Source organism: Cebus imitator, unplaced genomic scaffold, assembly GCF_001604975.1.
Source record: "Cebus imitator isolate Cc_AM_T3 unplaced genomic scaffold, Cebus_imitator-1.0 Scaffold125, whole genome shotgun sequence".
Classification (NCBI taxonomy): Eukaryota; Metazoa; Chordata; class Mammalia; order Primates; family Cebidae; genus Cebus; species Cebus imitator.
In genome coordinates this window covers 3,786,201-3,804,298 of record NW_016107440.1, presented here as the reverse complement: position 1 = coordinate 3,804,298, position 18,098 = coordinate 3,786,201, and the positions used below count along the sequence as shown (strand labels likewise).

The window sequence follows — 18,098 nt, the reverse complement described above, 5'->3', positions numbered from 1 at the left end:
AAAAAAAAAAAAAAAAGTCTGTTTGATGTGGAGCACAGTGGCTCATTCCCGTAATCCCAATGCTTTGGGAGGCCAATGTGGGAGGATCACTTGAGGCCAGGAGTTACAAACCAGCCTGGGCAACATAGCAAGACTCTATCTCTACAAAAAATAAAAATACAAAATTAGCCAGGCATGGTGGCACACACTGTAGCCCTAGCTATTCAGCAAGCTGGGGCAGAAGGATTGCTTGAGCCCAGGAGTTCAAGGCTACAGTGAGCTATGATCGAGCCACTGCACTCCAGCCTGGGCCACAGAGAAACACCCTATCTCTAAGAAAAAAATAATGAATGACATTGTGTTTTGCCTTCTGTTCTCTGAAGTCCTTCTGCTTTTCTGAGGATGTCGGCGTCCACGTGGACGAGCATGCAGTTCACCTGACTTGCCATCTCACCTCTTCCTCAGCTCTAAAGACCTTTGCTTCCACTCCCCTTAAGCTGCACATGAACAGCTCTTGTGATCTTTTGGACAACTAGATTTCTAAAATCTTAAACTGCAACATACTTTCTACTTGCCCTCTGTGGCAGCTTATATTCTCCAAGGTGGCTGCAACAAGTTCTGCCATCCTGTGTGCTCTTTTTTTTAATTTTTAAATTTTTAGTTAATTAATTATTTTTTGAGACTGGAGTCTCACTCTTGTCACCCAAGCTAGAGTGCAATGGCGTGATCTTGACTCACTGCAACCTCTGTCTCCTGGGTTTAAGTGATTCTCCTGCCTCAGCCACCTGAGTAGCTGGGATTACAGGTGCCCGCCACCATGCCTGGCTAATTTTTGTATTTTTAGTAGAGACAGGGTTTCTCCATGTTGCCGAGGCTGGTCTCAAACTCCCAACCTCAGGTGACCCGCCTGCCTCACCCTCCCAAAGTGCTGGGATTACAAACGTGAGCCACCACACCCGACCTAATTTTTAAATTTTTATTTTAAAATAGGAGACAGTAGACATTGTGGGCTACTAGGTGGGGGAGGGGGGAAAAGGTGTGTGGGTTAAAAACTAATTATATGCTGTGCTCACTATCTGGGTGCAAAATATCCTTTTAACAAAACTGTGCATGTACCCCTGTATCTAACACAAAAGTTGAGAGCTGGTACAATGGCTCACACCTGTGATCCCAGCACTTTGGGAGGCCAAGGTGGGTAAATCATTTGAGCTCAAGAGTTCAAGACCAGCCTGGGCAATGTGGCAACACCCCGTCTCTACAAAAATTACAAAAATTAGCCACACATGGTAGCACATAACTGTAATCCAAGCTACTCAGAAAGCTGAGGCAGCAGAATCGCTTGAAGTCGTAAGGCAGAGGTTTCAGCGAGCCAAGATCGAGCCATTGTACTCCAGTCTGGACAACAAGAGTGAAACTTCATCTCAAAAAAAAAAAAAAAAATTAGCCAGGCATGGTGGTGTGTACCTGTAGTCCCAGCTACTCAGCAGGCTGAGGTGAGGATTGCTTGAGCCCAGGAAGTCAAGGCTACAGTGAGCTATGATCACACCACTGCACTGCAGCCTGGGTGACAGTGAGACCCTGTCTCAAAAATAATAATAAAAAAAACGTTGAATTTTTTTCTTTTTGAGACAGAGTCTTGCTCTGTCACCCAGGCTGGAGTGCAGTGACATAATCTCGTCAGAAACCAATCAGGTGTGGTGGCAAGTGCCTGTGGTCTCAGCTACTCAGGAGGCTGAGGTGGGGGAATCGCATGAGCCTGGGGAGGTGAGACCCTGTCAAACAGAAAGAGGGGGAGGAGAGGAAGAGGAAGAAAAAGGAGAAGCAGCAGCAGGAGGAGGAGGAAGAAGAAGAGAAGAAGAAAGAGGAAAAAGTAGAAGAAGGAGGAGGAAGAGGAGAAGGAAAAAGAGAAACAGGAAGAAGAAGTAGAAGAAGGAGGAGGAAGAAGTGGGACTCCATCCCAAGTAGCCTGTAATCGCAGCTACTTGGGAGGCTGACGTAGGAGCATTGCTTGAACCAGGACCTGGGAGACAAAGGTTGCAGTGAGCCGAGATTGCACCACTGCACTCCAGCCTGGGCTACAGAGCAAGACTCCACCTCAAAAAAAAAAAAAAAAAAAAAAAAAAAAAAAAAAAAATTGAGAACAGCTCCTGTATGTCCAATATCATTTAAACCTGCCTCAGCTTTCCGAGTAGCTTGGATTACAGTCATGCGCGACTGTGCGTGGCTAATTTTTGTATTTTTTGTAGAGACAGGGTGTTGCCACATTGCCCGGGCTGGTCTTGAACTCTTGAGCTCTTGAGTTTCACCATGTTGCCCAGTCTTCTATTTCTTCTTCCTCCTCCTTCTTCTACTTCTTCCTCTTCCTCCTTCTCTTCTTCCTTCTCCTCTTCCTCCTCCTTCTTCTACTTTTTCCTCTTTCTCTTCTTCTTCCTCCCCCCTCCTCCTGCTGCTGCTGCTTCTTTTTCTTCCTCTTCCTCCCCTCCTCCTCTTTCTCTTTGACAGGGTCTCACCTCCCCAGGCTCATGCGATTCCCCCACCTCAGCCTCCTGAGTAGCTGAGACCACAGGCACTTGCCACCACACCTGATTGGTTTCTTTTTCTCTTTTTTTTTTGAGATGGCGTTTCTCCCTGTTGCCCAGGTGAGAGTGAATTTTATTTTGTTATGTGTAGGATCTATACCTCTGTTCTTTCCATTTTTTCTTTGATTATGATTAATCATATGTGCATCAAATAATTTGATAATTTTTTGAACTTTTGACTCTGTTGATTTACTGTTTTACATTTTTTAAAAGATTTAATTGATTTCTGCTTTTATGGTCTTTTTTCTTCTTTCCCTATATTAAATTTGCTCTTCCTTTTATAGATTTCTAAGATGGAAACTTACTTGAATATGTACATTTAAGGCTACATCATTCCCTCTAAGCACCACTTTACCTCCATCCTACAAGTCATGTTATGTGTTAATAATATGACTCAATTATTTTCTAGTTTCTATTTTTATTTCATCTTAGACCTTTGAATTATGTTAAACTGCATTGTTAAATTTTCAGACAGTGGGGTGTTTTTCTCACCATTTTGTTATTAATTTCTACCTTAATTGCATTATAGTCAGACAACATACTCTGAATGATGTCAATCATTTGATATTTACTGATGCTTTTTTATGGCTCAGTATATGATTATTTATGATACAGGTTTTATGGCTTTGTTGGGTGTGATCACATGCCAATTACATCAAGCTTTTTAACTGTGCTGTTCAGGTCTTCTGCATGCTCACTGATCCTCTGAATTTCAGTGTTCTATCAGCTATTCAGGGAGCTGTATTAAAACTTCCCACTATAATTGTGAAACTGACTATCTTTTGGTTCTTGAACTTTTGTTTGTTTGTTTTTTGAGACAGTTGCACTGTGTCACCCAGGCTGGTGTGCAATGGCACAATCTTGGCTCACTGTAACTTCTGCCTCCCAGGTTCAAACGATTCTTCTGCCTCAGGCTCCCAAGTAGCTGGAATTACAAGTGCCCGCCACCTTGCCCAGCTAGTTTTTGTATTTTTAATAAAGACCAGGGTTCTACTATGTTGGCCAGGCTGTTCTTGAACTCCTGATCTCAAGTGATCCACCTGTGTTGGCCTCCTAAAGTGCTGGGATTACAGGTGTGAGCCACTGTGCCTTCGTTCTTAAATGTTTTGTTCTATGTATTTTGAAGCTGTTAGTAAGACCATACAGATTTAGTATTGTGATGTTTGTCAGGTAGGTCCTTTTTATAATAAAAAGGATCTCTTTATAGCAATGCACCTTGACTTAAAAGTTAGTTTAATATTAGTATAGTTACATCAGCTTTTCTGGGTTAGGGTTCACGTGGTGTGTGTGTGTGTGTATCCTTTACTGTCAACCTTTCTGTGTTTCTATATTTTAATTAAGACTCCTGTGAGAAGAATAAATTTGAGTTTCTTTTTTATTTAATCTGGAAATCTTCTCTAATATTAGCAATTATTGATATAAGTGGTTTATATATAAATGTAGTATTCATGTTCTATTTGGCCCATATATTTTTGTCCCTTTCAGTCTTTTCTTGATTTCTTTTGGGGAAGTCAAATAATTTTTATTAATCCATATTTTCCATATATTTTAAATTTCATGAGACACAAAGCTTTGTACAATAAATATTCATTTATATTTACCACGCATTTTCTCTTCCTGCTTTTTTTCCTTTTCAACCCGCATGTTATATTTTCATCCTGGATCATTTTTCTTCTGCCAGAATAACCGTCTTTTATTATACTTTTAACACAGGCCTGTTGGCAACAAATGCCCTGTTTTCATTTGCTTCAAAATATTTTTGTTTTGTTATATTTTTGAAGGATATTTTACTGAGCTAGGATTCTAGATTGTGTCTTATTTTTCTTTCATCATTTTAAAGTTGTTCATAAATTACTTCCAGCTTTCATCATTTCCGTTGGGAAATCAGTTGTCATTTCTATCGTTTTTTAAAAGGTAATGTGGCTTTTTTTTTTTTTTTTTTTTTTTTTTTTTTTNTTTTTTTTTTTTTTTTTTTTTTTTTTTTTTTTTTTGCTTCTGGGTGCTTTTAAGATTTTCTCTTTATTTTTCAAGAGTTTTACTATGATTTGCCTACCAGTGGTTTTGTGTGTGTCTCTCTTGCTTAAGGTTCTGAGTTTCTTAAACCTGGGGATTGATATTCATAAGTTTTGAAAAATGCTAATTTGGTATTTCTAAAATATTGACTTTTGTTCTGTGTTTCTCTTCTCTTTCTGTACTCTCTCTATAGTATATATAGAAAGAGTACCTATATACGCATACATGGCATTATGTGATAAACATTACGCATGTGCCCCGTGTATCTCTTATGCCATGTATTTTTCTTTTCTTGTCTCTAGGCACTTGATGTCTTGTTTAAAAATTGTGTGTTCTCATGGACACAGGGAGGGGAACATCACACACTGTGGCCTGCTGGGGGTTGTGGGGCTAAGGGAGGGATAGCAGGGGGTGGGGGGATTGGGGAGTGATAGCGCTAAGTGAAATACCTAATGCAGATGATGGGGTGCTGGATGCAGCAAACTACCATGGCATGTATACTATGTAAGAAACCTACACGTTCCGCACATGTACCCCAAAACTTAAGGTATAATAAAAAGAAAAAAGAAAAAAAATTATGTTCTACTGTATCGAACCTGCAGTTGAAACCACTCATTTCATTATTAATTTCAACAATTGCATTTTTTTGAATTCTACAAAGAATTCTACAAAGTCTATTGACTCTCTGTAATTTACAATTTTTTTTGAAGTTCGGAAACTTTTCATTCATTCTGTCCATCTTGCCTCCATATTATTTAACATATTAATTATGGTTATTCTAAAGCTCCTGTCTGCTACCCCCAGTATCTGAATCCTATGTGATTCTGGCTCCGCTCATGACTTAAGGTCTACTTTGCTTCACCAGCTTTCTCTGGGTTAGTGTTTATATCATTTCTTTCCTATATTTTACTTTCAAACTTTTTGTGCACTTATTTTTAAAGTACGTAAGTAACATATGGTTGGTTTTCTTTTTAAATCCATAGAGACAATGTTAATGTCTAGATTGTAGAATTATATTTTTTCACTTCTTTGTATAGTTAGTAATTTTTAAATGTCTAATCTTAATGAAATTTAACACATTTAAGTACTCAGCACTGTGCATTTAGAAAGAGAACAAGAGTGGAGATTCTACATGGTGTCTTCCACCATTGCAGAGCCCTCTGTGCTCTCCTGGGCAGATAAGTTCAGGAATGATTATCTCAATCCAATCAGGGATTTAGCTGGGTTATGGTTGGTCATGCAGTCAAACCTCAAATAAACTCAGTTTTCCTCTCATGATGTTTATTTTCTGGGCATGCCCTTGCAGCCTCCTCACAGAGAGACTTGTAGGTCTCAAACACCTTTACCTTGAAGGTCTGCAGGAGATTCGGGGTTCCCACCCTTTCCTCCATGCAGCTTCAACATGGTGCTCGTCGAGAAGCAGGTGACTGGTGATCTTGACACAGACACCTCCATTGGTGGGTCTTTGTTCCCTCAGCATTGGAGGCTGCAAGGTATTTGCCTTTGACATTTAGATAGTAGTCTAGCTGTCCAGACACCCATACAGCTTGAAATTGGGCACTTGGGTCTCTTAAGTTTCTAGTTTCTCCTCCAGACCAGCACAACTGCACTCTTAAAAGCCGTACTGCCTTCTCTGCCCCTGCAGGTGATCTCCTTCTGGACCAAGTCTGAGTCTCAGCCTAGAGACAGGATGAGCAAATGTTCCCCAGGGGACAGGAGGGGCAAAAACCTGTTGGCAGTGATAGCTCATTTCATGAGAGTGATGATTCCCTGAAATTTCAGTTGATTTAGTCCTCATTGGTCCCAGTTTTCCTATGGTATAATTAAAAAAAAATGACCCAGCTTTTTTCTGGATGGAATACTGGTCTACCATATTTTACAGCATCCTACCCAGGAGTGAAAATTCAAACATTATTTTTAAAACACCAATTGGAAAGAAAATAATCTACTCCCAAGACTATAGTATCCATCAGGACTTTTGCTTCACTACTCAGTGATCTTTTGTAAAATGTAACATTTTCCCTTTCAAATATTAGTCATAAATATGACCTATCTATCCTCTTAAAGAACATCTTGCAAAAAAGAAAAAATTGGATCTAGACTTTTTTTTTGAGACAAGATCTTGTTGTCATCCAGGCTGGAATGCAGTGGCATGATCATGGCTCACTGCAGCCTCGACCTCCCCAGACTCAAGGGATCCTCCTGTCTCAGCCTCCCAATTATCTGGGACCACAGGTGTACATTACTAAGCCTGGCTAATAATTTTTTTTTAAATAGAGACGGGGTCTCCCTCTGTTGCCTATGCTGGTCTTGAACTCCTGGCTTCAAGCAATCCACCTGCCTTGGTCTCCCAAGCCATTGGAATCATAGATGTGAGGCACTACACCTGGCCTGGACCTAGGTTCTTAACAGAAGGCATCAAACATCAAACAAGAGAGAGATACTTGGGGAGTAGTACAGGCATTAAGTGGAGCACAAAAGGTGGCCTCTGTTGTGCATTGAAGGAGAAAGCAAGTGTAAGGCTGCAGTTTGACCCTTGTTAAAGCAAACTAAATGTGGCCTGAGAAGGACTCTGTACTTCTATATTTGAGTCCCTGTGGACAAACTAACCTAGCTTAATAGGCATATAAGATTGAAACCCTAACTTGGGAGGCTGAGGCCAGAGGATCCCTTGAGCCTGGAGAGGTCGAGGCTGCAGTGAGCCATGATCATGCCACTGCACTCCAGCATGGAAAACAGAACAAGATCCTGTCTCAAAAAAAAGAAAAAAAAGGCTAGATCCATTTTTTTTTTTCTTTTTTACAAGATGTTCCTAATGAGAACAGATAGGTCATACTTCTGACTATCGTTCCAGGAGATTGCACCCGTAACAATAGCTGAGTCTTGGTGAATCCCAGCAGCCACACTTCAACCATTCATACTCTGCTGAGTGTTCAAACTGTGTTCAAACAAGGCAAACACCAACCGGGAACCAATCCAGCTGTTTCTGTACCTCTGCAGATTCCTGCACGTCATTTCCTTTTTTGGCGTATAAATTTGTTCTGACCATGAGGCATCCCTGAAGTCTCTCTGAGGCTGCTGTGACCCTAAGGGCTGCCCAATTCGAGAATTGTTCATTGCTGAATTAAACTCCTTTAAATATAATTCAGCTGAAGTTTTTCTTTTAACACCCTGGACTCTGTTCCTTCCTGTGTTACATTGAGCAAGTCATTTTCTCTTGGTCTCTGTGCTCTGGAATTTGAAATAAGGTTAGTTTGACCCTATTTTAAACAACACAGAATAAAACCTCTTCTCTACTTGCTACATCGGTGCTGTTACAACTGCTCACAAGGGAGCCCTTACTTGGATTCTGTCGTTCGTTTGAAACGGGCCCCAGCAATGAAAGTTCTAGAAGGGAAGTGGGGTTTTCTGGCTGCTGTTTCAAGTGGCTAACTGTCCTCTGACTTTATTCCATCAGTGCAAGAGTGGAATAAAAATAAGAAGACCCAGGTTAGTGAAGGGGTGCAAAGGGCTGGGGACAGTCAAGCCCCATCTCTCTCCCTCCTTCCAGCTATGAGGACTGATAATCTGCAAACGAGGAAGCCTGGAGCTGGATAGAGGAGCCCCTGGCTTCTGTGGTTCTGGGAACAGGGGTCACCCTAAGATGCCAGGGAACAGGAGACGGAGTGAGGACACAGGTGATGCTGCCTGAGGGACTTTGTTGATTCATCTCTCTCTCTAACCTAGTTTAGGGACTGTCAGTCTGGTGGCATCTGCTACAAGAAAGACATTTAACACATAAACATGAGTTGGGGAAGGAGAGCTGAGCTATTTGGGACAGGAGACAGATTAAGAAATAGAAAGTATTCCCCGTGGATTATAGCCTGTTTCTTTTCCTGTTTTGTATATGAGCTATGCCCTAATTCTTTCTTGTTACAAGCTAGCCTGGGTATGCAAACACAAGGTGAAAACGACTGAACTCCAGTTTCATTAACTCCATCTGGGATGCAGGGTTATAAAGGCAGGTCCCGGCCTTCAGCCTTCACACAGGAATTGGTTAGATTCTGTTTAGACTGAAGAACTGCAGCCTTCTAAGAATGTGAGCTCTAGTCTTGAATTGAGTCTGTTCTGGTAATTTACTTTTTCTTTTTTTTCTGAGCACTTGGATGGAATTCCAAGTCTCCATTCACCCTCTGAGCTGGAATAAAGGAGGCAGGTCGGCCTGAGACCAGAAAATAAGGACAAGTATCCTATCACGGCCTAAACTGTCTGATCAAATCACAGTTCCTCAATCAGGGATTAGAAATGAGATTGACGGTCGGGCACAGTGCTCATACTTATAATCCTAGGGCTCTGGGAGGCTGAGGCAGGAGGATCGCTCAAGCCCAGGAGTTTGAGGCCAGCGTGGGCAACATGGTGAAACCCCATCTCTACCAAAAAATACAAAAATTAGCCAGGGGTGGTGTGGTATGTGACTGTAGTCCCAGCTACCTGGGAGGCCGAGGTGGGAGCATTGCTTGAGCATAGGAGGCAGAGGTTGCAGTGAGCCAAGATTGTGCCAGGGTGACAGAGTGAAATTCTGTCTTGAAAAAATAATATGTGTGTTTCATTCTAACTGCATTCCGAGAAAACTGTCTTTGTGAGTTAGCAGATTCTGAGTGCTTATTACCTGTAGCACATTGGCAAGGGACAGCAAAGTGCTGTCATTAACAACCAGATGAGAAGTCCTATTATTGTCATTCATGTTTAATACTGTGTGCCGGATACAGAATTGATACTCAGCAGCATCCTGGCCCCCTTCACCTCTCCCAGGATCATAGTGGCTGAAAGCTTCAAACCATTGTTTCCCAGACTCTTCAGGGTGGTAATGCGTGGTGGGCAAGTTCCTGTCTGTACTAGTCCATTCCCATGCTGCGATGAAGAAATACCCAAAACTGAGTAATCTGTGAAGAAGAGAGGTTTAATTGACAATTCTGCATGGCTAGGGAGGCTTCAGGAAATTTACAATCATGGCGGAAGGCACCTCTTTACAGGGCACCAGGAGACTGAGTAGGTGCCCAGTGAGAGAAAGGCCCTATAAAACCATCAGATCTCGTTAGAACTCACTCATTATCATGAGAACAGCATGGGGGAAACGGTCCCCATGATTCAATTGTCTCCACCTGGTCCTGTCCTTGACACATGGGGGTTATTACAATTCAAGGTGAGATTTGGGTGGGGACAGAGCCAAACCACATCACTGTCCATGGTCTACATCATTTCACAGTGCTTCTGATGCCTTTGACACCTTGATTTATTCCTCTGGGAATACTGGATTAAGGGGCTCCAAGCATCTACCCCAGTCCTGTCCTACTGCAATTCTAATACACCCCTCTCTGTATTCTTTGTTTCCATTAGTTGGAGCCTTCTCGTTTCTCTAATAACAGACACATGCCGTCGTTTCCACAAAACTTTCACATGTATCTCCTGGAATTCTCACAGCCTCCCTGCAAAGCAGTTAGCACTAACTCCTTTGTAGAGACAAGGAAATTCAGGCTGAGAAACGCAAGTGAACTTGTCCTGAGTGTGCCAACTTAAAGTGCCCTGCTCTTCACTCCACCCACACAACCTTGCTAAATGCCTTTCTCTGTCTGGCCACCATGTTCCTCTTTTTTTCTCTTGCCAATCCATGTGGGTCAAACCCAGAGCCCAGGCTTTGCTTTTAGCTTGTTGCCCAGGAAACCAGCTCCATTGGGAGCTCACCCAATTACACTGTTTCCAATACTACCTGTTGAGAGATGATGCTCACCCCTAGCTCTTAGCCAATATGCTCTCCCCAACCCACATGCAAGGCTGCATTATGTTTCCGTGGGCCCCAGTCACTCTGCCTTCCTGTACTACTTCCTCCAGGTATCCACGTTTTGCGATTATATTGCCATAAAGATGAATATGTTAGCACGTATTAAAACATTTTCTTAACACTTTTTTTTTCAATCATAAAATAACTTGTGTTATCAGGAGTCCCTAAAAGTATTGTAGGCCCTAAGCACTGTGCCTATTCTACCTAGTGGATAAATAGGCCTTACCTACGTGATTCTTCCATATTCTGGAAATAGTCATCCAAAAGGGTTATGGGACAAGCGTCAGAGCTTACGCAGGGAATAGCTCCTGTGTCCACTGCCCTGAGTGGAAATTTTCACAATTCGCAGGGCATAGAGTAGGGTGCTTCTCAGTGGACGAGGTGTTAGTCCTAGACTAAATGTTGCTCTCGTCTCATCTCAGAAAACTTAAAAACAACTCCTGAAAAAACAAAGTGGTTTCCAAGTAACTTAACCGTGTCACGGAGTAAAGCTTAGGAATACTTAAAGGAATATAAAAATATCCAGCACTCCAAAAAGCAAAACTCACAATGCCTCTGTTATCCAATCAAAAATTGCCAGGCATGCAAAGAAGGGATAAAATAAGCCCCATAATGAGAACAATGAGTCAATCAAAGAAAGCCAGAAATGACAGAGAAAATAGAAATAATAGACAAGGACACTTAAACAGTGATTACAAAGGCATTAAATACATTCAAGAAGCTAGAGGAAAGATTGAACATTTTAGTGGCAATAGAGATGTATTAAAGCCTCCAATCAAACATCAAGAGATGAAAAAATCAGGAGATGAAAACCACAATGTCTGAGATGAAAAATACATTGGCCAGGATGAACAGCAGATTAAACACTGCAAAATCAAAGGTTGGTGCACTTGAAAATACAGCAGTAGAACAATTGAAAATATCAAAAATAAAACTTTGAGATGAAAAAAAAAAGCTTAAAAAAAAAGAGCAGAGTATTTGTGGGACATTTCATCAGAATCCCCAAAGATGGTAGGGAGGGCTGAGAAATATTTGAAGATTTAATAGCAGTTTCTAAGCTTGATGAAAACTACAAAACTGAAGATTCAAGAAGCTCAATAAAATCAAAGCTCAAGAAACACAAACACTACACTGGGCACATCACAGTAGTATTAGTTTCCTGGGCCTGCTGTAACAAAAACTACTGTGGCTTAAAATAAATTTATTCTTGCACGGTCCTGGAGCCAGAGTGTGAAATCAGGATGTCACCAGGGCCATGCTCTCTCTGAAGGCTCTAGGGGAGTAGCTTTCCTGGCCTCTTTGTAGATTCTGGTGGCTGCCAGCAATCCTTCATGTTTCTTGGCTTGAAGCATCAGTCCCATCTTTACTTCCATCATCACATGGCACTCTCTTTGTGTATGTCTGTCTCCATACAATGTTCTCCTCTCTGTGTATCTGTGTTCAAATTTCCCTTACCTTATAGGAACACCAGTCATTGGATTAGGACCCATTCTAATCTTATATAACCTCACCTAAACTTGATTATACCTAGAAGAATCATATTTCTAAATCAGAGATTAAAAATATCAGGTCACTTTCACAGGTACTAGGGGTTAGGACTTGGATGTATTACTTTCTGGTAACACAAGTCTACCCACTTTAATGATCAAATTAGTTAAAACCAGTGATTTGGAGAAAACCTAAAAGCAGCCAGATGGGTTAAAAAAAATGTATGCACCATCTACAGAGGAACAAAAATAAGAATGACAGCAGATTTTTCACTAGAAACAATACAAGCCAAAGAAAAGACAATGAAACAACATCTTTAAATTACTGAAAGAAAACAGATGTCCACACAAAATTTTATATCCAACAAAACTATACCTTATAAACAAAGGCCAAATAATTTTTTTTTTCAAACATACAAAAGCTAAAAGAATTAATCACTAGCAAAACTGCAGTCTAAGAAATCTTAAAGAAAGTCTTTCAGGTAGAGGGAAGATAATACCAGATGGAAATGTGAATCAACCAAGAGAGAAAGAGCACTAGAAATATTAACTGTGAGTAAATATAAAATAATTTTTATAATTATTTAATTATATATTTGATTTTATTATAATTATTTAATAATTATTATTTAAATGTATTTAAAAAGTAATTGGCCATTTAAAGCAAAAAATAAAAAAAATAAAATTATGGAGTTTATACTATACCATGTATAGAATAATATGTGATAACAACAGCATAATGATCAGGTGGAGAGAAATGGATATATGCCATTTGAGTATTAATAGTACACAATAGGTGATGCAATATCGGTTGTAGTAGATGGTGATACATTGAATATGTACACTATAAATCTTAAGGCACCACTAAAATAACACAATAGGTATAGCTAATATGCCAACAAAGGCGATAAAACAGAATCATTAAAAAATTCATTATCCTAAAAGAAGACAGAAAAACATTAAAAGAACAAAGAATAAATATGGGGAGTTGGGGAGAGATAGCAAGGGGAGAGATGCCAGATGTAGGTGATGGGGAGGAAGGCAGCATATCACATGCCATGTGTGTCTATGCAACAATCTTGCACGTTCTTCACATGTACCTCAAAACCTAAAATGCAATAAAATAAATGGGAAAAAAAAGAATAAATATGATAAGAAGAAAACAAATAGATATATGGAAGATTTAAACCTAAATCATCACATGAAATGTAACTAGTCTAAAATACCACTTAAAGTCTGAGACTGTCAGATCAGCTAAAACAAAAAAAAACAACAAAAAAAACCCCCACAACTCAACTATATGCTGCATACAAACTCACTTTAAATAACAAGATACAAGATACAAAACAGCAAGATACAAAATAACAAGATACAAACTCACTTTAAATAACAAGATACAAGTTCAATAAAAATGGAAAATTATATATCCTGTATGCACCCATCTAAAGAAAGCTGGTGTGGCTATATTAAGTCGGGGTGGATTCCAAAACAAAGAATATCACTAGCAATAAAGAGGGTCATTTTATAATACAAGAGGGTCAACTCATCAAGAGGTTATAAAAATCTTAAACGTTTCTGCACCTAGTGACAGAACTTCCAAATATATGAAGCAAAAACTAGCAAAACTATATGGAGAAATAGACATATCCACAATTAAAGTTGGGGATTTAAATACCTCTCTCTCATTGATAGAACAAGTAGATAGAACATCAGTAAAGATAAATAAGTCTTGAACAACACAATAAACCAACATGACTTAGTTGACATCTATAGTATACATCACCTAATGATGGCAAAATATACATTCTTCTCAAGCCTACATGAAACATTTTCCATAATAGATCTTATTCTGGTTTTAAAAAGAAGTCTCAATAAACTCAAAAGCATTCAAGACATACAATGTTTTTTGACAACAATGAAATTAAATTAGAAATTGATAATAGATCTCTGGAAAACATCCCAATATTAGAAAACTATGCAACTCATTCTAAATAATCTATAAGTCAAAGAACTCAAGAGAAAAATTTAAAAGTTTTTAACTAAGCAGAAAGGAAAACACAGCATATCAAAATTTGTGGGATCCCATTTAAGGCAGTAGAAGGAAATTTATAGCACTAAATACCTGTATTATAAAAGAATAAAGGTCTCAAGCCAATATCCTGAGCTTCCATGTGGAAACTAGTAAAATGGAAAGAAAAGTAAAGCTAAAGTAAGCAGAAGAAAGAAAATAATAAAAATCAAGGCAGAAATCAATTAAATATAAAATGGAACAGAAAATTATAGAAAAAAAAAATAAAACCAAAAGTTCGTTTATTCAAAAGGCAATAAAATTGATAAACACCTGCAGGACTAATGAGGAAAAAAAGATAAAAAACAAACAGCCAATGTCAGGAATGAGAGAGGTGAGGTCACGATGCATTTTATGGATATTGAGATAAGGAAATATTATGCCCATATATTACATGACTTAGATGAAAAGCAGAAATTACTTAAAAAAACAAAATCTACCAAGGCTCATTCAGGAACTAGAGAACACAAATAGCCCTGTATCTATTAAAGAAATTAAATTTGCAATTAAAAATCTTCCTGCATAAAAAACTAAAGACCCAGAAGGCTTCACTGGCAAGTCCTACCAAACATTTAAAGAAGAAATAATAACATAAATAATAATAGAATAATAACAATTCTAAGTTTTCCATAAAACTAAAGGATACTTCCCAACAGATTCTATTAAGCCAGTATTACTAAAACCAGGTAAAGACATTACAAGAAAATTACAGACAAATATTCTTCATGAAAAAAGATGCAAAAATTGCTAAGAAAATTTTAACAAATCAAATCTAACATTGTATAAAAGGGATACAAATCATGACCAAGTAAGTTTATCTCAGGAATACAAGGTTGAATGAAGACTCAAAAATCAGTCAATGTAATTCACAGTATTTACAGGCTACTAAGGAAGGTCTGTATAATCGTTTTTCTGAATTCAAAAGACAGTTGACAAAATCTGGACCCATTCCTGATAAAAACTTTCTGCAGACTAGAAAGAGAAGGAAAACTGACCAAGAACTTCTATGAAAAATCTACAGCTAACAACATATTTAATGGTAAAAGACTGATATAATTTGGCTGTGTCCCCACCCAAACCTCATCTTCAGTTGTAGCTCCCGTAATTCCTGTGTGTCATCGGAGGGACCCACTGGGGGATAACTGAACCATGGGGTGGTTCCCCTATACTGTTCTCATAGAATTGAATAAGTCTCATGAGATCTGATGGTTTTATAAGGAATTTCCCCTTTCACTTGGCTCTCATTCTCTCTTGCCTGCCACCATGTAAGATGTGCCTTTCACCTTCTGTCATGATTGTGAAGCCTCCCCAGCCACGTGGAACCTGAGTTCCTTAAACCTCTTTTCTTTATAAATTACCAGTCTCAGGTACGTCTTTATCAGCAGTGTGAAAACAGATGAATACAAGGCTAAGATCAGAACAGATAAGGATTTCCACTCTCACCACTTCTATTAAAATTGTACTGGAGATAAAGTGCAAAAAGGTAAGTAGGGAGGGGAAAAAGGTACACAGATTGGAAACAAGAAGTAAAACTGTCTCTATTTGCAGATGAAATCATATCTATGTAGAAAATCCCATGGAATCTATAAAAAAAGAAACCAGAATTGATAGATGAGTTCAGCATGATGGCAGTATACAGAATCGATGTATAAAAGTCCATCAGATTTGCATCAACTAGCAATGGGCAATTGGAAACTGAAATTTTAAAAACAATAATATAACAATGTCATACGAATATAAAATACTTAGGGATATATCTAACAAAAGATGTGCAATACCTGGATGCTGAAGACTCTCAAACATTATTAAGAGAAATAAAATTAATTTAATTTAACTAAATGGTGAGTTATGATATTGTGCCCATGGATGAGAAGACCTAACACTATTAAACTGTAAATTTTCTCAAAATTGATTCTGATTCAATGCAATCCCACATGAAATTGCAGCAGAATTCATTCTGTAGAAGATTGACAAACTGATTCTAAAATTCACATGGAAATGCAAGGAGCCTTGGATAACCAAAAGCAACTTTACAAGAGAACAAAGTTTGAGAAGTTACACTATCTACCTTTATTAAGGGTTATAAAATGATTTAATAAGTGATTAAGTAAAGATGTAAACTATTAAAGCTTATATTTCCAGAGATACACTTAAAATCAATATTTAATTGTATATTAAAATATACAATTGTATAAAAAATTAATAGAAACTGGATCTTCAGTTTGTATGCAGACCCTTCCCATGTCCCCTCCCAGAGACCCATGTCAGTTTTGTTCCCAGGGCTGCTCACCGTCAGGACGTCACACAGTCCCACCAAAGGCTGCTGAGCAGTCCACTTCCTGTGCAATGGTTTCCAGTGAACTTGTCAGGTTCAAGCTGTTCACAACGGTTTTTTTTTCCTTAAAATAAAGAACAAAATCAAACTTCAGAGATATGTAGGGGATATTCATGCCGAATGATGAAAAACAACAATTAAAATAACAAATAAAAACAAAAATAAACAAAACAAATAAAAAACAACAAAAAAAGAAAAGCAATGATTAAGTACCTTATTTGAAACCACAGCACACCTTTAACTTCTGAACACTCAGTGATTTACACTGTTTACACGAGCTGATTCTAAAACTCATAATCTTTAGTGATCAAAACTGTATGGCATTGGCATGAAGGCAGACTAATTTTAGATCAATGAAACAGAATAGACAGTCCAGAAATAGATCTGTACATATACAGATGATTGATTTTCAACAAATGTGTAACATCGATTCGGTTGCGAAAGGATGGTGCCTCAGTCCACTCAGGCTACTATGATGAATTTCCGTAATCTGGACACTTCTAAACACCACAAATTTATTTCTCACAGTTCTGGAGGCTGAGAAGTCCAGGGTCAAGGTGGCCTCTGGTCAGTGTCTGGTCAGGGCTCTGCTTCCTCATAGTCTCCAGACAGTCTTCTTGCTGTGTCCTCCCGATGTGGAACGGACAAGGCAGTTCTGAGGCTCTTTTATAAGGACACTAATCACATTCATGAAGGCTCTGCCCTCATGACTTAATCAGCTCCCCAAAGGCACCACCTCCTAATACCATCACCTTGGGGATCAGGATCTCAGCATATGAATTAGTGGAGGATACAAACTTTTAGGCCATACCAGTAGCCTGTCAACAAATGCAGCTGGAATAATAGAATATCTGTATGCAAAAATTAAACCAAACTTTAATTCATACTTTGCACTGTATACAAAAACAAATGCGAAATGAACCACAGACCTAAGTGTAAAACCTTAAACATACAACGTCTCATCTTAGGCAAAGATGTCCTAGATATAATACCAAGAACACAATACATAAAGGAAAAATTTAATAAACTGAACATTACCAACATTGAGAACTTCTGTTCTTTGAAAGATACTGTTAAAAAATAAAAAGACAAGTTACAGACTTTGTCAAATGAATATCTAATAAACGACTTGTAACTAGAATATAAAAGGACTCTGGAAACTCAGTACTAAGGTAACTACTCCCAAAAATGGGCAAAATATTTTGCTAGCTGTGTCACCCAAGTAAGATGTCCAGAGGGCAAAGCAGCACATAAAAGAGGCTCAGGCCATCCTGGCTAACATGGTGAAACCCCATCTCTGCTAAAAATAGGAAAAAATTAGCTGAGAGTGGTGGCACATGCCTATAGTTCCAGCTACTCAGGAGACAGGAGAATCACTTGAACCCGGGAGGCAGAGGTTACAGTGAGCTGAGATCGCACCACTGCACTACAGCCTGGGCGACAGTGAGAGATTCCACCTAATAAATAAATAAATAAATAAATAAAAGGCTCAGGATCATTTGTTATGGAAATGCAAATTGAAACCATAGTGAGTTCCCACTGCTCTCTTGCTGGAATATCTAAACTCAGAAAGACTGATCATGGCAAGCATTGAGGATGACGCAGCAGGAATGAAATCACGTGTCCATACAAAGACTGATACATGAATTACGTAGCACGTTTATGTGTTATAGTCACAAGCTGAAAACAACCCAAATGTCCATCAACAGATGAATGGATAAACCCTCTGTGGTACATCCATGTGATGGAATACTACTTAACAATGAAGAGGAATGAACCAATGAGACATGCAGCAACATGGACAAATCTCAAAATACTT

At 38.9% G+C, this 18,098-nt stretch overlaps 1 protein-coding gene across 1 annotated transcript in view; it reads right to left on the bottom strand.

The window, feature by feature from the left end:
* LOC119472963 overlaps positions 1-17,654 on the bottom strand; it is a 56,212-nt gene extending 38,558 nt beyond the window's left edge. Inside the window, exons 1-2 of the mRNA XM_037742695.1 lie at positions 16,235-17,654; positions 9,220-9,493 (exon numbers count right to left, since the gene is read on the bottom strand). Of these exons, the coding sequence (XP_037598623.1) occupies positions 9,220-9,290 (71 nt within the window). The 5' untranslated portion in view covers positions 9,291-9,493; positions 16,235-17,654. The remainder of the gene's footprint in view (positions 1-9,219; positions 9,494-16,234) is intronic.
* Between the last annotated feature and the right edge of the window lie 444 nt (positions 17,655-18,098).